The sequence below is a fragment of the Acinonyx jubatus genome, chromosome A2 (genome assembly GCF_027475565.1).
Source record: "Acinonyx jubatus isolate Ajub_Pintada_27869175 chromosome A2, VMU_Ajub_asm_v1.0, whole genome shotgun sequence".
NCBI lineage: Eukaryota > Metazoa > Chordata > Mammalia > Carnivora > Felidae > Acinonyx > Acinonyx jubatus.
In genome coordinates, this window is record NC_069383.1 from 115,698,211 (window position 1) to 115,723,875 (window position 25,665).

A 25,665-nucleotide genomic window follows, 5' to 3' on the forward strand; every position below is an offset into this window, starting at 1 on the left:
ACCCATGCTGCTTTCTTTCTGACAAATCAGGTGAGTGCATCAGGCCAGAAGGGCAAAAGAAGTGGTTAATTATGGGCTATGTTTTAAATGTCTGATCGGATTCCTGTCTCCTTTCTCTTCATCCTTCATCACAGTGGATTTCCAGGCCTTTGGAGAGAAGAGTTACAGAAAGGTATCCCTTGGGAAAAAATACGGCAGAAACAGAAAGAAAGAGAGAGAGAGAGAGAGTCTAGAGAGAGTAAGAGTGCACATGCAGTGCTAGATCTTAATACTACTACAGCCCAGAAGAATAGAATCAAGACTGACCTGGCACCTTCCATACAGTGGAGCCCAACTGTGTAAGAAACACTCACCTCATCCCAGCATTTGGTGAGAACTGTGTAGAGCCTGTCTCACGTGTCCCTAAACTTGGCTGGCAGCAGAAGGCCATGGGCTCACCTGAGTCTTTCTCTGTGATGTTACTCTCCCATGTGGGAGAAGGCTCTCCTTTTTGGGCCACCCTCACACTGCTTCGGAGGACCTTGGGGATGCTCCCTCCTTCTCGGAGTCGTTCCACTGACGTGGGAACCATCCTGTGAAGGAAACCAGGTGCAAGTTAGTGCCACAGAACTTCAGAGTCAAGAGTATGGAACAAATGAAGCTCTCATAAAGGCTGTATAATGCCTCTTAGATATTATTTTCTTCAGGACCAATTTAAAACAAGGTATTTTTCTGTCTTATACTATGGGAAAAGTGGATTTAAAGATGTTTGCTTCTTTTAACCGCCATTTTGAAATGCTAAATTTTTTCTGTGAAGTCATTACCGGCACATAGTTTAATAAGTGCTCCATAGATTTTTAAACATTACTCATTTGAGCCAGATCTCTTCTTTCCCAGACTTCCATGCTTCAGTTCAAGATCCCTGAGAACAGCCTCATTCTCCATTCTAAGTACATGCTGTTTATTCTTCACTTACTTATAGTGTTACTTATCTATTTGTGGTCTCCCCTAAACCAGACTAGTCCTTTCAGAATAGGTCTGATCTTTATGTATATGCGGGCTGGGTGCAACTGAGACTTGTGTTGTTAATTTAAGTGGAACTGAGCTGAACTCCTGACTTACCTTTCATATGAAATGAAAAAATACAAGAGGCAGTGTTAGTGCCCAGCAAATAAAATAACTCATCTGTGTCCACAACTATATGCCGTCCAAAGTGTCGTTCTGCAGGTTCGGTGGCAATTCTTTTCTTCTGTAAAGCTGAGGGGGATGGGGCTGGGGGTGGGGATGGGGTTGTGGCTGATACTATTAAATCAGCTGAAACAGCACAGATGGCACTGCTGGCCGCCTTTCTCAGATAAGTGTTCCCATATATTTTAGGTAAAACTGGGAATAACTCTGGATGTATACTTCCTTCTTGAATTTAATTATTTCATCATCAAACATAAACTTACCACCTACTGCTGATATTCTCTTGAGGTCTGCAGTGAGATGAAGTGCCTCTGGAATCTGATGGGCTTACCGCCTCCATATGGGACATAGAGGAATGAGATGGGGAGAATTTTTTGTGAGGGGAAGATGGGGTTCGGGATGAGGATCCCTGCACACCATGGGCACCAGTGTCAGAAAGTGAGTTACTGCTGCCTTGCCCAGCTCCTGCAGACTTATTTTTGCTCTGTGCAGAGTCACCTCCCCCACTGGCAGAATTCTCCTTGGCTTCTTGTTTCCGTTTGCGGTACTCCAACAGGGATACCTAGGAGGGAAAGAAGGAAGAGGACTCTAGCTAGACATCATTAGTGGATCAGCAGCAATGGGGAAAGAAGGTGGAACCCTCATAAACCACTAGCCAGCCTTGCAAACAAATCAGGCACTAACACTAGCAACCCTTTTTTCAGGTGTGAGGTATCTGAACACAACTACATACATATTTAAATCAGTCAGAAACTGGTAAGGAGAAGAAAATACACTAGGAGATGACATTTTTGAAGAACAGTGTTCGCCAGCAGACCTCAACCTTTCTTCTGCCTTCAGAGAACTGTGAGATCACAGTTACCTAGTAGCAGAAGTATGGGATCAGCTGTTTGCAACAATGATTAACACCTAGAAAAGGGAAAAAGGAGTTGGGAGCTTGTGAAGTTTGAAAAAGCCTTCCAGGTCATCTGACAGCTCTTCCCTAATCCCTAGGAATTCCTAGATCAGTTGTTTAAAAAAAAAAAAAAAAAAGAGAGACAGAGAAGAGAAAAGAAAAACAACAGAAGAAAAAGCCAATGTTTCAGGGTTCTCAGATGTAGTCAAATTTTCAGGATACACGCAGGGATTTAGTACTGTTTCTCTCTTACACATAGGGAAATTAGTATTAAAAGACAAAGAATGATTTGCAGTTTATATTTTAGCAAGCTAGTCTAGGAAACGTACACTTGGAAACTTCTCCCTAACTCTGCCTCATTCTCTTGATTGCCAATACAGAGCCTTCCTCCCTGGCCTGCCCACTATACCTCTCCTTTTTGCTGTTACATCACATTGCCTACACCAGGTGTCAACCTATTACAGTGTCCTGACAGTTCCTTCACTAAATTGTAAGTTCTAAGAGGGCAAAGACCAAACTTTTCTGGCTTTTTGTCTTTAACATCTGGCACAGAACCTGACTGGTAGTAGGTGCTCAACATTTCTCAAATAAATCATGGTTTCAATCAAGAAACCAGAAACACAAAGATATTGCAAACTTTTGCTCCTGATGGTCAATGCTCTTCAAGCAACAGTTTTCTAAAACCCACTGCTATTCTTTTCCCAAATTATCTGCCAGTATTTCTGCTTTCTAGTCCCTCAAGGCTCTCATTTTCTGTTTAAATGTAAAATGTAACAAAAATGCAAAGTAGTACCATCTTGCGCATGCATTTTCTATACACAATCTTGGAAAGTAACTAATAATTATAAATTCTGGTAATGTATTTCATGGAAATGCAAATTTAAGAAGCCACTAGGCTACATTTCAACAAGACTACTAAAGATATTCTGCAACTGTGTGAGACTGTCACACACAGAACATTTAACATCTCTAGCGCTGCACAATAAATGGAAGTTGCCTTGACAACCCAAAATACTCCCATGCATTTCCAAATGCCTCTAGTTGAAATCCACTGACAAAAACCACATTTGGGGCTTTATAATTTCTTGAACAGGCATTACTTATAAGTCTCAACCTGTTAGCCAGCAATCTATGGCCTGGCCCTGTTCCACAGTCTCTCATTCTCCACTCCTGACCCTGCCCACCTTTCACCAGATACTACAGCAGCATGTAATTGTTACAACCACATTGTATGCCTGCTGCCCACACAACGGAGTGTCCCACAGCTACGTATTCTGCTCTCTCTTCCATAACATCCTCACCCACATTTGTTGGCAGATTGCTTCCTACTTACTGAGATCAGCTAAATCAGTGTGTCACCTGTCACCTCTCACTCCACCTCTCAAAATGGCTAGGAGCCTCTTGTTTGTTCTCACTAGGCCATGTCGTGGCTAAGATGTTCTCATCACATCTGAACAACTCTTTTGGAGCATCCACTGCCACTGTAATGAATTACTTATTAACATAATTATCTGCCAACCTCAGTCTCACTTGCTTTAAGCTCCATTAGGGCAGAACTTAGAAGGCAATATAGCACAGTGGCAATAAGAGCATGCAATCTGGAATCAGACAGACCTGGGCAGTGTCCTGGCTCTTTCATTCACTACCTATGTGACCATGGGCAAGTCACTGAATTTGCCTTAGTTTCCTCATCTGCAAAATGGGAAATTACCCAACTTACAGGATTACTGTGAGGATTTAATGCATAAAAGAACTTAACAGTGCCTAAAACATGGTAAGTGCTAAATAATACAAGAAATTAGCATTATTCTTTTTCACTTTTTTTTTTTAAATTTTTAATGTTTATTTATTTTTGAGAGAGAGACAGAGCACAAGCAGGAGAGGGGTAGAGAGAGAAACACAGAATCTGAAGCAGGCTCCAGGTTCTAAACTGTCAGCACAGAGCCCAATGAGGGGCTCGAACCCATGAACCGTGCGATCACGACCTGAGCTGAAGTCGGACACTTAACCAACTGAGGCACCCAGGCGCTCCTCACTGCTCTATCCTTTGATTGCACAGCATGTATAACAGCACATACATGGCAGGCATTTAAAATCTGCTGAATATTTGCAACAATCATCAAATCATATTGAAACAGTCTTGTCTTACACACACACACACACACACACACCGATCCTGTCTTTCACTGAACATGGCAGAGATCACATCTTATGTCTCTGTTTTCCTCACACTGAGAATGGTGCTTAACAGTGTCAACTCAGTTAACATCTACTGAATCACTCAGTTAATGTTCTTCAAAAGGGCCTATATAAGGTAGAACACTTACCTTTTTCCTCTGCGGTGGGTTCTGGGGGGCAGATGGGACTCCTTCGCAAGCCCTTTCACCACCAGGTGACATGGATCCACGAGAGAGGTCTTTCATAAAGCCATGTTCATATCTGCTGGGAAACCCTTCTGCAGGGGAACAATATCCCCCATCCAAATGTAAAGGCTTCCTATCCCCTACTAGGGGAGATCCTCGATATAATCCATCTGCTCGAGGCATAGCGTTCAATGGCGAGTAGGCGTACATTAAATTAAACTCTGTCCGAAATGCCTGGTCCGAGTTCCTCACAAGGGTCTGATGTCCATCTCCACTCCTGCTTGGAAAGCCAGTCTCAGAGGGGGGCCCGACAGAGGGATGAGGAGCCAGGTCAGAAGGACCTGAGTTGATCAGGGAAGGTCTGTCAGCACAGCTGTTAGTGTTGGAGTCAAGGTAGCCTACTTTTGTCAAGTCCACATCTTTTCGGTGACAAAGCTGAAAGAATAAAAATCAACAGAGACATGGAGGAGGAGGGGGAAGGAAAAAGTCAAAGGGAAGAAAAGAAGGGAAGCGAGAAGGGCACAGGTGAGAGGTAAGAGGGATGGAAGTACAAGGGAGAAAGCCATTAACATCTGTAAAAGTTCCAGGAATCAACAGTATACCCAGGCCAGATTACTACAGAATGCCGGCCTTTCACAAATTGCCTTAAAGTCTTTCTGGATGAGAATCCTGGGAAAATCAGAATTAAATAATTGGCCAAATGTGACTATTTTGCCTGTTTAGCCTTTCATCAGGTCTGCTGAGTCACCGTGTACTACATTAAGGTGCTGGAAGTATAATCACGGATTTACCTGAGCCCCATGTATGCTCCAGAGGTGAGACTGGGGTCTTAAAGGTAACTGGCTTTTGGTGTTATTCATTTGTATTTAATATTGATGGAAGGTGGGAGGAGGGAAAAAGGGAAAGAAAGTAGTAAGTAGACAGAAAGTCAAGGATTTTAAGTTACTGGTTCAGTAAAGGAGAATGAACTAGTTAAAGACATCAACCAACCAGTTCTTTGCTCACTTTCACTATTAAGCATGTATGCTTCTCATAAAATGTTCTGGCTACTCAATTCTTTATCCTCTAATATATGTCCACATACCACAAGATCACTAATGCCCACCACTGCAGAGCATCCAAAATGCTGAATTTTATAAAAAATAAGCTGTATCTACTATTTGGTTATCATTACTTCCCAATACCAAGATTTCCCACCTCTAGGTCAACTCTTACTAATTCTCTCTAGAAAGAATGGTACCAGAAATTCAAATGTCACACCAGGATTTCCTCACAAAACAGTGTAAAAAACATCCAGAAAACCTCTAGTACACTAGAATACAACATTTTTCAGTTTCATATTGATCTATAAAATCCTGATTCAGAATTTTATCAACTATCACTAAATTTAGCACAATTTTTTAAGTGGGAAGGGGCCAGAGTTAACAGTTAATTTCTGAAAGGTTATGAGAGACTACAGTTTTCTCTTCAAGAGGAAATTGACTCCATGTAGATTAACAGAGCTAATCATTCCTACAGTTGTCCAAATCTTAGAATAGTTAAAAATCTCCAGCACTAAAACCTAAATTTAACAACTCCATAGCAGTAGGGTTTCTGAGAAAAGCACTCAATTGGATATCCTGAGATACCACTTTTTATGGCAACCACATCTCAACTACTACAGAAGGAAGGCCAGTGTCACAGAAGCCATGGGCTGACTTAGTTTCCTTGTATACCCAGTAAGGAGCTATAAAGAAAATGTAGAAAGCCGGGAGGCAGGACTCCCTTTCGAAAGAAGCTGCTCAATCTATCAACCCAAGCCCAAAACATCCAGTTAAACAGAGCTGTAAGATTAATCCTGGAATAAGACATAAATCACTGTCTAACTTTCCCAGTATAAATAGCTCCTTCAACAGCCCAAGATAATAAATATCAAAAGATAGCTCCTACCAACTTTCGATTTCAACTTTCCTTATTTAACAAACACACCTTACTTGTTGCTTTCTTTGCCAAGGCTCATACCATATCTTCAGCTTGCTTTAAACTTGACTTCTAGAGTCTATACTTTGAAAGAACTCTTCAGTCACCCCTCCCCCAAACAAGAGTAAATCCCACCACACACACACACACACACACACACACACACACACACACACACACACGCCCCTTCATTTTCCTCCATCTACATTGAAAGTTCTGAGTGATCACAGTCACACATGGAAGTTCATTCAACTTACATCAACTGGCTGGTCGCCCTTCAGCCTATTACCCCATTCACTAGGACCTCCCCCCCAGCCCTCCCACACACTCATGCACACTCACTCTCAGCCTCCAAGTGTGATTGAGATGGTGTGATAACTACCTCGGGTGACAGGGACTCGGGCCTATTCGCAGGGGAACTCTCAGGGGAGGATATGTTCTAGAGGAGGGAAAAGCATCTTGTTATTCATCTACTCGAAGTCAAGAAGCAAAACAAAACAAACCAAAAAATAAAGTAAAAGCAAGCATAGATGGTTAGCCACAACTTTTTGCGGGGGGCAGGGGGAGGGAAAAGAATGCACAGGGGAAAGGTTTAACTGTAGAATTCATTGCAATGAACAGAATGACTCATTAAAAATGCTTCCTGGGATCTTTGAAAGCATTTAAATTGGTTATAATATTTCATGCTAGAAGTAAACATCTTAAGCAGGTTAACAGAAAAAATTTAGATTGGTGAAACTGTACCCTACAATTTCATTTGAAATTTCGTCCTACATTGGATTAGAGTTGAGCAACCTACAGTATTTATTACTGATGGGCACCCTACCACTTATTATGCCTCAAGGGAACCTTTTTCCTTTACCCCACACCCCTTTATGAAAAAGTCACATTTCTTCATTCTCCTTGTGGTTCGTGCTTGCCCACCACTGTCCAGGGAAACTGCTTAGCATGCTGGGCTGACAGGGCTAGGGAGATGGCCAGCTCCTCTTGAATGAGTTACAGGAGATAGAATGCAATTTAGCTGATAGGCTAGATGGTTCTTGGCATAATCTAATTTGATCTGAACACCCCTAACGATGTTCTCTGATGTTAAAATCCCTGGTACTTTTGGCCAACAGAGAGGGAATAAAAAGCAGAGGTGTACATTTCAAGTTCCTGCATCCTAAACAGGGTTCCCCTGAGAGCTTTCACCTGAGGCAGCACTCCCGTATCAAACAGGAACTGGACAGTGAACTCTGATGGCAGATCTGAACGGTAAAATGCAGACAGAATGATGGTGGTAGTTGTGACAAGGATTCAGAGTGCCGGGGTAAGGGAAGGGAAGGGGAAGGTTCCTAATGCTGTAGACTCTGGACAACTATGTCCTGGGTAGCAGACCTATCCCATGGGAGGTGAAAAGAGGCTGTTGATTTTATTTGGTGGGCTGGGTACTATGTGTGAGGTGGACACTAGGCCAGGAAGGAAAAGGAGGGGCTGGTGGAAAGTGGGGGCTAATTAAGCCTGTCCTGCCAAAGTTGCTTTTACTGCTTTTCCTTAATGGTTCTCCCTCCCTCATGATCTTGTTCTCCTCTATTACACGTCTCCTCAACTCCTTCCCTTAGCACTGGAGACATTTCTCACTGGAATGATTTTTATTTTTCCTTTCAAAAATATTCTTCCCCAACCAAGCTGATCTTTACCTGTGACACCTTATTGGTATTTCCTCTGTGTCACAGTCTTGCATGGAAATAAGGCTTCCTATACTAGAATATAGGAAAGGGCATGGCAGTTAGAATGATGATAAGAATGGTCAGGATGGTAGTTTGTTTTATTGACAAGAAAGGCTGAATTTCGTTAGTTAAATCACAAGATTAAAACAGTGAAAACAGGCACTGGACTTTTTAAAAATAAATTTATTTTTTTATTTTGAGAGAGAGGGAGAGCGAGCGCACGCATGTGAGTGTAAGTGGGGCAGGGGCAGAAAAAGGGAGAGAGAGAAAACCAAGCAGGCTCTGTGCTGTCAGCACAGAGCCTGATGTGGGGCTTGATCTCACTAACTGTGAGATCATGACCTGAGCTGAAGCCAAGAGTTGGACACTTAACCGACTGAGCCACCCAGGTGCCCCTCATAAAAATCTTTGATGTTTGATTTTTTTTATAAAATAAAAACACCTTACATTTCCATATTGTTTCAGTTATCCAAAACACAAGGGATCAGGGGAAATGTACTGAGAGCTAAATTTAACTGTCCTAGAAGGCAACGTACCTTCTAATTTCTGTAATTTCACCTTTTAAATTGCACTGATAAAGTAAGAAATCCTAGCCTATAATTTGCTGCCCTCCAGGGTGAACAGCCTCCTATGAATTTTACTATCAAACTCAATTTGTTAACTGAAAAATCAATCACAATTAGACCAAGTAAAGTTAGTAAGGCCTAAATCAGCTGCTTTAATGTATGGCAGAAAAGAATGCCACAGGAAATTTGGTAAAGAATAACTTCTCTAGAAACCAAATGTAACCAAGAAGGTTCTCCCTGCCTCTTCCCCTCCCCCCGACTCCTGCCAGAGGTCTGCTCCCAAGTGATACAGTCTACTTCAAGTATAGAAATAGGTTCCTCTTGCTTTCAAGGTTGCTAGCTATCTCTTTCTGAGTTAGCTATTCAGAAGTCCAGGTATTTTTAATCTCCATGCTCTCATCAAGGCTGAATAGGGAAGAAGGGATTGGTTAGAGCATTCACCTTCATCAAAGAACACATTCATCAAAGAACACATCTGGAGAAGTTACAAGCTAGGGGCAGAGCTGAGTATTTAGTGATGACAACAGTGTTTTCTAAGAAAAAGGAAGAGACAGTGTCTGTTTAGTTAATTTCAAAGGAAAGCAACATGCAAGAGATGAAGTTTTTTAATACACAAGGATTCTTTCTACTCAGTAGACCTGCTGTCACCCACACTTGAACATGAATGTGATTGACAATTAACTTTTTCAAACAGCTGAGATACATATTTCTAACTTAAACCAGAGGGTGAATGGAACAAATCTGTCTCATTATGAATGTATGTTGTTAGCCTCTTTCTACTTTTCATTCCTAACACACTGTAACAAGAAGGGAAAGTAACCTAGAGTAGGAAAAAAACTCATTTGCCACAAACCATATCTCAAAGCTTTTCAAATCTCTGTTCACTGAGGCCACAACAAGAATACAAAACAATAGGGAAAAACAACTCACTGATTTAAAGGCCTAGAAAGAAAGACACAACCAATCAGTATAATCTGGGCTCTCAGGCTGGTATCCTTAGTGGTTATTATGCAGCTAGAGACCTATTTTAAAACCAAAGTACAGACCAAAGACAAAGATGGAGATGTAGCATGCTTACTACCTGCAGTTACGGAGAATGATGGATTGATTGCATGCAAAAACAGATGAATGTCATCCATGGTAGAACTATTCCTTTTGAGCGAAGTATGAGGACTGCCAAGATGAGAGGCTACCAGGTAACAGGTCACATTGACCCTGAGGGTTCCTGTTCTCTTGCCAAGACTGGCAGGAACACAATCAAGACACATTTGGAATATTATACTTGAAATGAGGAGGGGCAAATGGTAATTTTCATATTCGGCACTCCCAACAACCAAACCCAAATCACCTCAAACTGCAGAGGAGTATTGCAGCGACTAGCAGTAGTAAGAGACGTGATTGGTGAGAACATGAGGCTGTATCCATTTCGACACTCCTCTTCTGGGTGAGATGGGCCAGGTGTGGTCAGCTGGGGGCTCTTTGAGCCTGAATTGGGAGGGGGTGGTGTGACTGGAGAAAGAGGCCGCAGTAACTTGGTGACATTCTGCTCCATCAGATAGCGAGACTTCCATTTCTTTAATGGGCTCAACAAGTCTGTGAAATACAAAGCTTGGATGAGAGATTGCAACCACAGCTTAAAGGGAGGCTCTGTAGTAAAGCCATTAATCTCTAGCCCACAATGGCTCTTAACTCCTCTTCTGCCTCATCCCACTGTCACCTCCTGCAATCAAACCAAAAGCCCAAAGAACTCTTTAATTGCCACAATTAAAGTAATTCTCAAAATTCTCTATCTCCCAATCACCAGATGAATCTAATGACTGGGCCCTAGAACAAATTTAATCTCTTACAGTGGAAAATATAAACTTTAATATTTTACTTTTGAGTTTCCAGAAATCTCAAATTGATGTCACTTTGTTAAAATCACCCTCTACTTAATTGCCATGTCACCAGCACAAGCTTCTAGAATGTTAATTCCATGCTCCTTTTATCTTCTCTTGTGTATTTTTGCCATTTTCAGCAACTCTTTTTTTTTTTTTTAATTTTTTGTTTTGTTTTATTTATTTTTGACACACAGAGAGAGACAGAGCATGAGTGGGAGAGGGACAGAGAGGGAGACACAGAATCTGAAGCAGGTTCCAGGCTCTGAGCTGCCAGCACAGAGCCCGACGCGGGGCTCGAACTCACAGACTGCGAGATCATGACCTGAGCCGAAGTCAGACACTCAACTGACTGAGCCACCCAGGCGCCCTTCAGCAACTCTTTCTACAATGTTCTGCTTTAGCAGGAAAAGGTAGTCACCTATGATTGCTTGGCCTGTATCTAGCCCCTAGTTTTAGAGTGCTTCAAAATAGGAAATTATTTTCACAAAAGCTTCTCCCAATCATTTTCAAATACAAGGCTGATCCATTTTCTGACTGGAACACCCTACACTTCCTATACTTCTTGGATCTACTACACTATATATTTTAATGACCACAAGGGTCAAACCACCTATCTCACCTTCTCAGAGAAAAATATCTACTTTTTAAATTTACAATAAAAAAATATCTATTTACTTAATACCTACTATATGGAAACCACTGAATTAGGTATGTGAGGGGAGGTCATCATATATTCCATTTAAAAGGATTTACAAATTTGTGAAGATGGGAAAACACATAAAACACGTTTAATAACATTTTAAGAATCGTGACAGATGTAATCATACTGCTTTGTAAAAAATAATTATGCTTTTAAGTGCTTATTACATATTAAATATTAAATACCAGGTACTATACTATGTGCTTTATGTGAATTCTAACATTTAATTTGGACAACTCTAAATCCAGCACTATTATCATCACTCTCATTTTAAAGATGAGGAATCTGATGTGTAGAGAGATAAAGACTAGGTAATTTAGTTCCATTTACATTCTTAATGACTAGGTTAAATTATATCCCCAGGGCTTAGTGGAAAGAGTAGCATTTATCCCAGACCTTCAAGGACAAGTTTTGGGACAATAGGTCATGATCAGAGCTATGCTTCAGGAAGATTACTCTGGCAGCAATGGTTAGGATGAGACTGGACACTGGGAAACTATTTGGAGTTAACGGAGAAGTTTACAGGGTTATGAGATACTGAACTAGGGTAACAGATGTGGAAATGGAGAAGGAAGAATAAATGCAAAATATACTGGAGATGCTTTTTCTCCTGATATGTGAAATTTTTTTATTTTCCTAGATTGGAAGTATATTCGTATTTTTCTTGTGTTCCAGAAACTGTAAGTTTTCTTTCTTATTTTTCTCCTCTGAAAAGTGCCTAGGTATAAAAAACAAACAAACATGTGATTCATGACATGTTTAGAACACTTTTTAATGTACTTTAAGAGTCAAACAGTGAATTTTTTTAAAGATTGCTATAAAAAGACTGCTATACTGCTAAGTCCAATATTAACTACTAAAGGGAATTACATAAGTAATGAAGCTCACTCTAGAAGAGTTAGAAAGTACAGCTGAACCCTTCCCTTTCCCTTCCAAATCAACTTACAGGCCCTTCATATAAAACTGAGTTCTTATAATGGTATCGTATTCAAAATAGACCTGGTATCTGCCAGCAGTCGTTTGTCTTTTTTCTACCAATAATACTATATTTACAATTTTTTTCAAGTTTCACTGTTTTTTCTATACATACATAGCTTTTAAATTTTATGTGGTTAAATTTATCCACCTTGTATAGTTTTTATCTTTACTCAAATACTTTGCAAAATTATATAAAAAAACAACCATATATTTAAACACACACAAATTGAAATCATACCCACAAATGAATGCACTAATATCTTGGTGCATGTTCAGCTAGACCTTTTTCTTGGCATGGCCTTATTAACTCTTGTCTACATATCAGTGCTCACTCAGAAACACATGGTAAAACTCTTTCCATGACAACGGAAATCTACAATTTAGTTTTTAGTGGCTGTATGGCATTCATATCATCAAAATTAACCAACGTGAAGTATGTGCACTTTTTTGCTAATATAAATATGCCTCAGTGACCAGTAATCTTTCTCTTAGATATTTCTGCACCTGTCTAGTATTTAGGGCGAATGGCTAGATGCAGGATTGTTAAACCAAAAGCATCTTTCCATAGGCTCAACAGCCTTATATTTATTACGGTGTGAATTGTCTACTCATGTCCTGTATCCTGTTTTCTACAGGGTGTTGATCTTGTTCTTCATTAATGTATTTTTTAAATTTATTATTTTTTTATTTGGAAGAGAGAGAGGAGTGTGGGGGGAAACAAGGATTCGAAGTGGGCTCAGAGCTGACAGCAGTGAGCCTGATGCGGGGCTCGAACTTAAGAACTATGAGAGCATGACCTTACCCAGTCAGGTGCTCAACAGACTAAGCCACTGAAGACGCCCCTTGTTCATTTCTAAGGACCTCATAAAAAAGAATGTTGATCCTTTGTCAAAAATGTTGTATTTTCCCAGTTTGCTATCTGCCTTTTAATTTTACTAAGTTTTTTTTTTTGGTTATACAATGTGCTACATTTTAATTCAGTCAAATGTATAAATAATTTCCTTTATTTTCTGCCTCTGACATCATGAATGTTTCTTCTGCCCACTACCTCAAGACTATAAAGAATACTGGCCTATTTTCCCTTTATCTCCTTACTTAATTTTTATTTTCTTATTTTTTATTTTTTTCCTTACTTAATTTTTAAATTTAACTCAAATAAAACGTACTTCAGAAGGTAGTGATTATCCTTTTCACATGTCAAAACAGCACATTCTTCCAAAATCTTTAATAATTATAGAATTATAATTTCTCCACTGATTTGAAATATGACATCTTATTAGATTTTTATATAAACTGGGTTTAGTTCTTTTTTTAAAAAAAACCTTTTTTTAAACTTTTTTTTTAATGTTTTTATTTATTTTTGAGAGAGAGAGAGACAGAGCATGAGCAGGGAAGGGGCAGAGAGGGAGACACAGAATCCGAGGCAGGCTCCAGGCTCCGAGCTGTCAGCACAGAGCCTGATTCAGGGTTCAAACTCACAGACTGTGAGATCATGACCCGAGCTGAAGTCGGTCGCCTAACCGACTGAGCCACCCAGGTGCCCCCCACAAAAAACTTTTTTTAATGCTTATTTATTTTTGAGAGAGAGAGAGAGAGAGACAGAGTGTGAATGGAGTGGGGCAGAGAGAGAGAGAGAGAGAGAGAGAGAGAGAGAGAGAGAGAGAACCTGAAGCAGGCTCCAGGCTTTGAGCTGTCAGCACAGAACTGGATACAGGGCTTGAACTAATGAGCCCTGAGATCATGACTTAAGCTGAAGTTTAACGCTTAACCAAATGAGCCACCTAGACGTCCGAGTTCTTTTAAATATTTTTTTAAAGTTTTTGTTGACAGAGAGAGTGACAGCATGAGCTCGGGCTAGTGGGGGAGGAGTAGAGAGAGAGGGAGACAGAGGATTTGAAGCGGGTTCTGTGCTGACAGCAGAGAGCTTGATGTGGGGTTGAACTCCCCATGACTGTGAGATCATGACCTGAGTCAAAGTCAGATGCTTAACTAACTGAGCCACCCAGGCGCCCCTCAGTTTAGTTCTGGATACCTGCTGTCTAAATGGCATCAATACTGACATCTGTTTTAGTAAAACTGCTTGGGCAATTCTAGTTATTCTACTCTACCTCTCCAAAATACTTTGGCTTTTCTAGCATACTTGTTTTTGCCAGTGAACTGTTGAAATCATCCATCATGCTAACACTACGTTCCCCCTGCCGCCAAAAAAGCCAAAATTTTGATTGGTATTGTATTAAACTCATGAGTAACTAAGGAAGAATTCTCACTCAACACCATGGCACCATCCTTCAGTTACTCATGCCTTCATTTATCCCTCTTCATATATAGATCTGTCACATTTCTAATTAATGTTACCCTCCAATGTTCTCTATTTTTTTGCTACAACTGTGCATTACACGTCTCCTTTTATGTTATTATCTACATGTTATTCTTAAAAATGTTTACATACTTTTGTACCCAGCTACCCTACTGATCTCTACCAGTGTTTCAGTTACCTCATTTGGCTTTTCTAGGGAGATAAAGCGTATTATTTGCACACATTGGTAACACACACATCCTCTTTACCCATGCTTTTATTTCAGATTTTTTGTTTTTGGTAATCACATTGGCTAATAGTTCTAGGCACTGTTAAATAATAATGGCAAGTGGAATAATTTGAAAACCCATTTTTAAAATTTATTATTTTTAATTGAAGTTTAATTTAGTATACAGTGTTAGTTTTGGTGTACTTGATAATGCATTTTAAGGTTTAATGTCGTTTTTACATGAAGCATAAACAGCAACTGTTTTTCAGATAGATGTAAAAAAAATCATAGGTATTTTATTAGATTTATCATTAAATTCATATTTACTGTGCTATTACTCCCCATCTTCCATTTAGCCTGCTAATAAATTAATTATATGAATAATTTTTCAAATACTGAACCATCCTTACATTCCTAGAAGAAATTTCACTTGGTCATAATATACTTTTCTTTTGATATATTTTTTTTAATTTTTAAAAAATGTTTATTCTGGAGAGAGAGAGAACACAAGTGGGGAAGAGGCAGAAAGAGAGGGAGACCCAGAACTGGAAGCGGGCTCCAGCCTCCAAGCTGTCATCAGAGAGTCCAACATGGGGCTAGAACTCATGAACTGTGAGGTCATGACCTGAGCCGAAGTCAGATGCTTAATCAACTGAGCCACCCAGGCACCCCTTCTTCTTCTTTTGTTTTTTTTTAATTTGAGAGAGAGCGAGACCGAGAGAGAGAGAGAGAGAGAGAGAGAGAGAGAGAGAGAGACAGACAGACAGAGAGACAGAGAGACAGAGAGGGAGGGAGGGAGAGAGAAGGGTAGAGGGAGAGAATCACAAGTAGACTCCACACTCAGCATGGAGTCTGACACAGGGCTCAATCCCAAAACCTTGAGACTACGACCTGATCTGAAATCAAGAGTCGGATGCTCAACTGACTTAGCCACCTAAGCACCCCTTTTCTTTTGACATTCTTACAGATCGAAGATTCAGATCACTGAAATCTAATTCACAAAAGTAGTAAGATGCTGTTTTGGGGGGCTTAGTTTGAGAAAATGAATCAAGGGTGAAAAATTTAATAATACTGTATAGTGTTTCTACCAAAAGTATGTACACATAGCAAATAAATTATACCACTCCTTTACTGCTTGAAATCCAGCTTGTTTTTATCCTCTATATTTTTGCAGTTATTACTAATTCTATGACTAGTACCTTTGTATAAAACTTTGGGTCTGTGTTTATTTCTGTAGAACAGATACCCAGAAGAACTAGTAGGTTAAGAAGTATTAGTATTTTAAGTTTATTTATTTATTTTGATAAGACACAGAGACCGTGTGAGTAGGGGGGGGGGGCAGAGAGAGAGGGAGACAGAGAATCCCAAGCAAGTTTCCCACTGTGAGCACAGAGCCCGATGTGGGGCTCAAACTCATGAAACCGTGAGATCATGACCTGAGGTGAAACCAAGAGTCACTTAACTGACTGAGCCACTGAGGCGCCCTATTATTATTATTTTTTAAGTTTACTTCAGTCATCTCTACCCCCAACATGGGGCTGGAACTCATGACCCCAAGATCAAGAGTTGCATGCTCCAGCAACTGACCCAGCCAGGTGCCCCGGAGTATTAGTATTTTTATGCATATGCTAAACCTTACCAAATTGCTGGTAGGGATACTACTCTCCTTTTTTTTTTTTTTTTTTTTAATGTTTGTTTACTTTTGAGAGAGAGAGTGCAAGCAGGGGAGGGACAGAGAGGGGAACAGACAGACGATCAGAAGTGGGCTCTGCACTGAGAGCAGCACGGACAACATGGGGCCCGAACTCATGAACCACAAGATCATGGCCTGAGTCAAAGTTGGATGCTCAACTGACTGAGCCACCCAGGTGCCACTCTCCTATCATTTTTATTGCAAATCCTTTCTCTCAATATACTTGTCCTCTATTATCTCAGAGACAATATAGACCCAGAAACTTTATTCAAGTTTGATCTTCACAAAAAATACTTGAATGTGCCAAGAATTTGCTTTGGCAACGATTTAATTCTTTTCAATACTCCAAATAAGTAAAAATTCCAGAATAATTTACCAAATTTTGTTTCTGGCTATTCCCTACACATACACACACCCCCATCATTTGGGCACCAGCACTGTACTAATTTAATTACTAGCTTCCAGCTTCATATAACAAACCAGTTTTGTACTTCTAGGGACAGCACTTCATTGTCATTATTCTTCTTCAATGTTTTTCTTCTTTTCATGTTTAGATAAACTTCATTTCACCAAATTCTAAAACCAAGCTAGTTTGACAGGAACTATACGAAGCTGGGGGGGGAGGGGGGGAGATGGGAGGGAGGAGGTATTAATTTTATTTATTCTTTCCATGAAGGAATAAAAGACTTTATCTTCATTTCCTGAAGACTTTTTTTTTTTTAATTTTTTTTTTAACGTTTATTTATTTTTGGGACAGAGAGAGACAGAGCATGAATGGGGGAGGGGCAGAGAGAGAGGGAGACACAGAATCGGAAGCAGGCTCCGAGCCATTAGCCCAGAGCCCGACGCGGGGCTCAAACTCACGGACCGTGAGATCGTGACCTGAGCTGAAGCCGGATGCTTAACCGACTGAACCACCCAGGCGCCCCTCCTGAAGACTTTAAACATATTTCTCAGTAATGGTTTACTTTACATGTCCCGGTAAGGTTATCCCTAAGCAGGTTCTTAGTTAAGTTTGAGAATGAAAAAATTTTCTTCATTTCCTTAGTATATAAATGCTATTAATTTTTGCCTATGTACCTTCTATCCAGTGGTTTTAAGAAACTCCATTCTAGGTTTTTCCACTGGTTAGACTTTCCTAGGTACATATCTACATTACTTGCAAACAATGAACATTATGCCCTCTCTTTCCCGAAGAGCAGTTTTATTTTTTATTTCTATATACCTTTAGCTTTTAGGAACTTAGAATCTTTGATATATCTTCATAACTAATTTCTGCAAATACTCCATAAATACTCAACAAGAAAGAGCATTTTGTGTAAAAAATGTTAGTAATAATTCCTACTATGGGTATGATACCACACCAAACACTTTGCACACATTATTTAACTTATTAATCTCATATAACCTCTATAAAGCAGATATTACTATTCCCATTTCACAGAGGAGGCTCAGAGATGCTTAGTAACTTGCTTAACATCATGTAAAGGGTAGAGCTGGTCCTCAAATTCAGTTGAATTCTTTTTACTCTACCAGTCTACTTCCCTTTCTTAACATCTCCTTGGTCTTTAAAACAAAACAAAACAAAACAAAACAAAACAATCCCTTAGGATTTACATTAACTTGCAGCAATATACCAAGTCGTTCATTTGACTATTATTTGGTTTTAATTAAAAATTTTCCTTTTGGTTATATTGTTCCTTAAGGGCAAGGTGTGTCCTTTGAATGTTTCTTACTGCTAAAGATGAGAGCAAAAATTCAATAAAGGTTGGTGACTAACAGTCCTAATTCCATTCCAACAAGGACATAGAGTAACAAAGACACTCTGCCTATGAGTCTTTGCTAGTCAGGACACAGGCTGCTATACAATGTCCCTTTCCCAACCTCAGATACAGACACACAAATGCAAATGTGCATATGTATGTATACTAAATACAAGATTTAAGTTGTACTTTCACTGTACTGTATAAACTGCCAATAAGTTGATAAGATTGATGGAAACCTCATATTAGCATTAAAAATTTTTTTAAATGTTTATTTTTGAGAGAGAAAGAGACAGAGTGTGAGCAGGGGAGGGGTAGAGAGAGAGAGAGAGGGAGAGAGAGAGAGAGGGAGACAAAGGATCTGAAGCAGGTTCCAGGCTGAGGGGTCAGCAGAACCTGACATGGGACTCAAACCCACGAACTATGAGATCACAACCTGAGCCAGAGTCGGACGCTTAACCAACTGGGCCACCCAGGCGCCCCTCACCATTTCTTTATATTAATCTGTTTTGAGTAAATCTCCCTAGTCTACCACGTAGGAGAAGAGTAAAATACTTTAAGAACATAGTATCATTTATCTTGCACATGGTTTACACTGGGATTTCATTATCCTGGGGTCACACATGTGAAAACTTGTAAAGTATAAGCCAATCTAGAGAGAACAACTAACTAAATTAGTAATTTGAAAAAGTATTTTTTTAGTAGTCTACTTTTTTCCCAAATATTACGCAGAATTTTAACATAAAGCCGATACTACTAGTATAAATGTATTTTAATTCAAGTTCATATTTATTCAGCAAGTCAATGAAGAGAAACAGTGAAGTAGTTTTTATGAAAATCTGAAACATTGTGTCACATTAACTGTAGTCTTACATGACCTTTAGCATATAATTTATCTTGGTTTTTTTTTTATTACATAATATTCACAAAATTGATTTAGAGATAAACTTATGGAAATCACAGAGAACTTTTCAACTGGGCTGAAACTGGCAGGAGAAACTTTGGTAAAGACTGTCCCAAAATAAGTTAGTATTACAAGTTCAGGCACCAGTGATTTCAGTTGCAATTCAATTAAAATTACCCTGCAAGAGTTACTTTGAAAACCAATGGACCTAATGATTTTTTAAGACCTTCTAATTTAAAAACTCACAAGGACCTTACATTTGATTCAAAGCCATGTCTCCTCCAAAATTTTACACTAACTGTGGAAGCCCTTTTGAAAACAATAAAGTTGTAACAATTTCTCATTTACTTCATTCATCTCCTTCAACCAAGCCCCACTCAACTCAATCATCTGTATTTTTATTCTTTTCCCGAACAGTGTCCCACATCTTTCTTGCTTATTTCTCCTCTTATAAATATGGATATAGATTTCCTAAACTTACTACTTTAAATGTATCTAACCTTTTTATAACCATTTCTGCTATTATCTGTACACTGTCTAGTTCCTTCTTTGTTGGCGCGGGAAAACTGTTCCCTGACTTGAGATCTCTCTCTTCCTCTGTAAAGACAGATGTAAAGTAACTATTTAGATAACAATGCCTTTTTTTTTTTTTTTTGGGTATCAGACTTTTCAAGTAATCAAACTGAATTTTTTTATGTGGACCAGAAATAATCATTGCTTACATATTCAGGAAGGTTTGAGATACGTACCTGCATTGTCTTTGCAGATACTAGAAGAGTTACTATTCTCGTTACTTTGGTATAGGTGCTGAGTTCTAGTCTCTTGGGGTACAGATGACGTTTGAGTCATCCCTTCTTCCAAGGCTTGCTTTATCCAGCGCTGTAATAGGAGAAGAACCAGGGAATTATCAATAATCATTCAGAACTATTTAGTAAAGCTATTTTAAATACATTAACCAGATCATTCCACATCAACTGGTGAGAGATGCACTCCAACACACATTCAATTCCAGAGTCAAGTATTTTTTGTGTTTCAGTATATTAGAATATTGCCCCAACAATCCTTTTATGGGATAAAAGTGAGAAAATCTGGATTACACATAATGAGATCCCATCAAAACACCAAAAACCAATAAAAAATGATTATTATTCAACTTTTCATATTGCTTAGGATGGGGTAAATGGGAAGACATCAAGAAATCTTAGCTTTCATTTAAGAGAGACTCTGATCATATATTATAAAACCTGTACATAAAATAAGTGCCTAGAAAGAAGATAAAAGATCTTTTAAGAGTTGTCTACCCTGTGCTGGGGATGTCTGAAGAGGTAATAGAAAAGCTTCACAGGAAGACCTGATGAGAATAAACAGCTCTTCTGTATAGGTACAAAATACTTCCAAAAGATCTACTCTTAGACAGAATAACCTGTGAGGTTTTTTTTCCCTATCAAGTACTTTGGTTAACTTATGGAAGAATAATGCAAATCACCAGAACAAATGAACTTCTGTAGAAACCAAATAGGGGAAAAAGTCAAAAAGAGCTCTCTAATCAGTCACATTTTTTGTAGCAAATACTGGAACTACAATGATGAGATATAAATTCAGGTCAGAAAAGTGAGCCTGCAAAGATTAGGATAATAAGATTATTCATCCTGGGGAAGAGAGAAAATTTCTTACCTGTAATTGTGTTCTCTTAAGATACACAGTTGTAGGTTGCTCACCACTCTGTGGCTCTCCTGCCCTGACATAAGACAGATCGAATTTTGATAAACATCAATTTCTGAATTAGACCCTCCCCCAAATAGGAAGAGCAAAGGTGATTATAATTTTACACCTTCAGAGAACAAGTATTACAGGTAAGTAATTATTCTCTTCACCAAAGAGGGCAAATAGATTCACCCTCTTAGAAACTTAGGAAATAATAATCATTTCTTAGGAAATAATGCGAGGAATATTTTACCAAGGAAAATTTTACATCGTGTAAATAAATGGCTTTGTGGTCTACCAAATGAAAGCAAAAATAAAACTAAACACAAGGCAGTTAAGAGTGAATAAGCATATAAAAAAGAGATCTGAAGTCAAATGAATTGCACCAACATTTTATGATATGACTAGGTCTCTGAAAAGGCAAAACAAGACCAAGAATGAACTCTTATACACAGCATACTGATGTAAAGATGAACTGTCAGAAACATAGCGCCTTACAGTTTAGAAGAGACCTTAGAGGTCACCTTGTCCAAAGCACTCATTGTATAGAGGGGGAAAATTAGGCCCTGGAGGACAAAATGAGTGAAAAATCCTTTGTTACAGATACCTTTAGTACAAGTTTTTCTTTTCAGAGCAGATGACAGGACTCACTTGGGGTCACTGTGCTTTCCTCCAAGAGAAGATAAGTTCTTATATTTCCAGTGTCAAGTAGATGCACTCATAAAAGAATTTACATTCTGGATCTGATGACTACAAAAAGGGAAAATAAAACCAGGACAGGGGCATTCTAAAGAATAAGATGCTGCTATGGTTAGCTATAAGGTCAAACACAGAAACACGATCAAACCCACTCCTCCTGCCCTACTGTATGTGTACACAATATAAGAGCCAATAAAAAAAGAACTTGAACATTTGTAACTAACAAAGTTCTTTAATAACAACTTTAGATATCCCCAGCCCCTCAGTTCTAGCTATAGTTATTAGCTAAAAAGAATACTTCCTCCTTCTCCAAAACTCTATATGAAAGTTTTTAGAAGCTTAGAGATAGGTGAGAGAAATGTTTTAAAGAGTTTCATTACTATGGGGAAGGAGCAAGGAAGTAATCTGGGTTTTGGAGTCCACAAAGATCTGAACTAAAACTTGGCCATGCCCCTACTAGCTGCCTAACTCTGGGCAACCCATCTAAGACAAAGCTTCTGGACCTGTAAATCAAGGCCCATAATACCAACTTCACAGGGTTGTCATGAAGGCTTAGTGAGAAAATGCATGTGAAGAAAGCTTATAGCATATTATATGGCACATATATTTAGTGAAGATTTGTTCAACTGTATTTCAATGCTCTGTATAAAGGTACACAGATTAATAACCCCCCCAGCGCATACAATAAAATACCAATGCAAAGCGAAGTGTTTCATTTTCAGTCAGGATAGTTTTCTAAGAAATCTGGAAGACCAAATCCCTCACACCCCACTCATATTATACCTACAAGTACGTTTAAAGAAGATTTAGAAAGAACAAGGAAGGACACTAGTGAAAGACTGATTAGCTATTCATCAAATCAATGCTCGCACTCTAAAATAAGTGAACACACAAAAGATATGCCATAGTGTGCTTTTTATAAGAGCTATGATACAATATAATTTAGAAATTCCAGGGACATCAAAAAATGTTCTGTCAAACATTCTAAGAATCTGGATGCAAAATATACACACGCAACTTTACATGGCTTTTAATTTATGAGGCTTTTATGTCATTTAATCAGGTAAGAAACAACAGGCCTATCAGCAATGCACACTGTACTAACTAATCCCATGGACGATGGTTTTTCTCATCTGTTTAACTCACATTCTCCTCTGAGACTTTCAGAAATTTATCCAATTTTGTTGAATAATGCAGATCTTCATAGGTCCTACACTAGGACCTAAGTGTTCTCTCTAGCCAATCTAAAAATAACTCTTTTCCATTCCCACCTAGGATAAAGCTGGGTTCAATTTCTAGATAAAAGACCCAATTTCATTAATTCTGCCCTTCAAAAGTGAAATTTTTAGTTTGTAATATAATCTTCATGTTAATAGTAAACATTAAACCTGTGACTTCAACTCAATTCAGATCTAAGCTTAAATAATTTTAAAGACCCAATTTAAGTAAAATAATTTTATCAGATATCTAAGCATACACAGCCTGAACTCTTCCTGAGGACTAATATGATGTATATACATAAAAGTGCCTGAGCAGAGCCTGCAGAAAACAAGACTAAGGATGGTCAGACACATTTGGAGAATATAAAATGGGCATGAGTTATATGGGGTTTTTTTATCTGCTGCCAGTGGAGATACAAAGATGATCTACAGATATAAGTCTTAAACTATAATGAGGTAAAAAGAGTTCTAAGAAATGGATTTTCTATCAGATTTGAAATCATATTCTCCATGTTTCTGGTTTTTACAGGACACTGTTAGTTGGAAAAGCAAGACTGATTGCATCAGAATGATTAAGGGGGGCATTTCAAGAGGCCTGTTTATACTATTTACAATTCAGACTTCATTATTAATCTGTAGTAAATGATAGCCTGCCCTTCTCAAAGGACCAATATAGGAGATACCACTATCTGGCTTGATAAGATGCTTCAACAGTTAACATTCTTAGAAGTCTAGTGTTATGTCCAATCAAAAACAGAACAAAAGGAAAAACCTCTCTCATATATACTAAGTCATCACCTGACTTGCTCCTCCAAACTAAAGACCATATCTAATTGTCACACCTTCTCTAATGGTTCAATAGCATTCTAAAAATGTAGTTAATATTTTGAGCTGTTACTCTTCATGAGGGACTGAACTAAATTTAATCGAAGATTAGATTTGCGTGCCATACCAGAATTAACACAACTCTCCAATTATTACAGAATAAGGTTAGTCATAATGCTCATTAAATGCAAGCAATTTTTCCCCCCTCTCAGATGATCTGTAAGATCCAAGGTAAGTGACTTGGTGTAAAAATGTATCCCCAGAGACCCAACCCTCCTTTATCACTTAGGCAAATTTCTATTGTTTCCCCTCCCCCCCCAAGAAAGATGTCATTGTTTTTATTCTTGACATGTGTAAGTTATCCATGTGATTGTATTATCTAAAAGCCTCCCTTTTGGCAAAGATCTCATGGTCAAATTTCTCCTTAGGGGTTTTCTATTTATTAAGGTTATTTAAGTAAACCATTAGATGACTCAAATTCTTAGGTAAGATGTGCAACGAGGAAGACTTTCTTCAGTGTATGCTACCCATTCAGTGGTAGTGCCCTTCCTTTGTGCACAGAACCCTGTTGCCCTCCTCCCCTCCATATCCCACACCACTTTATCTCATCTTTTATGCCCCCCACCCCCAAGAAATAATTTCTGCTCTTTGGGGAAGAGAAAAGCTTTAAGTTTGGAGGAGTCAGGGAAGACCTGCCTGGAGTTGGAGACTTCATCACATCAAATAATCTATATGCAGCATCCTCATGTACGTGATGCCAGTGGAGGAGGGCAATGGCAGACACTGAGGAAGGCAGCCTGAATCCAGATCTGAGGATAAGAGAAAAGGGTGTTCCAGGGAACAGACTCTACCTCAAAGGAAGACCAAATGAAAGGGTGTCCTAGACTTCTAGAAACACAAAAACGACATTATAGGTCTGAGGGAGTGATCTATTCTCAAGAGACACCTTTGGAAAATATGCAGGGCTTCTGGGAATTCTGAAAGAGCATTCCAAAAACAACCATCAAACTCTACTGCCACTAGACCCAAAAACAGTATGTAACTAGAGAGACAGTGGGGAGAGGGGGAGAGAAAAAGAGAGAGAGAGAAAGAGAGAGAAAATTTATAGTAGGTTCCATATTTACTAGGGAATAAACAGTCCAACTTGTTTGTTATTTGATCAAGGAACAGGAATTATGCCAATTATAACAGGATTTCTCCTCTACTCTCACTCAAATGAGAATATTAATTAAATAAATTGAAAACACAATTCGATCATTTTCTTACTTATGCAATAGTGCTCTAGAGTACCTGGGGCCCAATCTCACACAGTAATCACAAATGGACACATTAACTAATACCACAAGAGCACACCCTGAACATCCCTCCCTACTCAGTCATCAAGTGCTGTGTGCTCTCAACTCAGTAACTTCAAGGGCTCTCGGAAAAGACAACAGTCAACATTCACAAATTGAGTACCAAAAATGCAGTATATATCCCATTTTAGTCCTACTGACTCGTGATGCATCACTATTCATGGCTGAAGAATTAACTCATTAAAAACTTACATGGGCACAGAGTGGCTGCCTAGAAAATATGTTAGGTATGTCACAATTACAGGCATTCTAGGTTTAAAAAAAAAACCCACATAAACACAGACATACCTTTTTACAGGAGCTGAAGGTGCCATCAGGCAGAAGGGGCCTTCGACGTCTCTCAGGGATAAAGGGTGAGCCAAAGCGAATGTAGTGTTTGGGGGTGGTGCAAATTAATGGGGAATGGATAAGACCGGGTAACATGTTCAGGGTTGTTGCCAGTACGGTTGGGTCCGTGGTGATACGTAAAGGGCACTCAACAGGGCATTCTTGCTTCTCGGCTTTGTCATTCAACCATTCTGTAACTAGATACTAAGGTAAAAAAGAGATCATTAGTCAGTGCTGGAGATGTAAAAGCCAGAAGCAGCAGTGTAGCTCACAAAGACAAACCTCAGCTAGAAACTAGGACAGAGGCAGATATAGCAGCTGCAGAGAATATGAACTGGGCATTCAGAATGCAAGGTATCTTCCTCCACCCTTTCCATGACCATTAAGGGAGAAATAATTCCAGCTAAAAGCAATTTAAGCTCTGCCTAAAAGT

General features: G+C 39.0%; 1 protein-coding gene across 19 annotated transcripts in view; it reads right to left on the reverse strand.

The window, feature by feature from the left end:
- The window catches only part of SETD5 (SET domain containing 5), a 78,199-nt gene that overhangs the window by 1,539 nt on the left and 50,995 nt on the right, over positions 1-25,665 (reverse strand). For 15 of the 19 annotated variants that reach the window (XM_053219008.1, XM_053219006.1, XM_053219007.1 and 12 more), the window contains 7 exons: positions 25,194-25,436; positions 19,852-19,981; positions 10,008-10,252; positions 6,767-6,823; positions 4,390-4,860; positions 1,431-1,729; positions 439-572 (listed from right to left, as the gene is read on the reverse strand). In XM_053219008.1, the coding sequence (XP_053074983.1) occupies positions 439-572; positions 1,431-1,729; positions 4,390-4,860; positions 6,767-6,823; positions 10,008-10,252; positions 19,852-19,981; positions 25,194-25,436 (1,579 nt within the window). The remainder of the gene's footprint in view (positions 1-438; positions 573-1,430; positions 1,730-4,389; positions 4,861-6,766; positions 6,824-10,007; positions 10,253-19,851; positions 19,982-25,193; positions 25,437-25,665) is intronic. The other 4 variants (XM_015069317.3, XM_015069319.3, XM_053219014.1 and 1 more) reach the window with 1 other exon arrangement.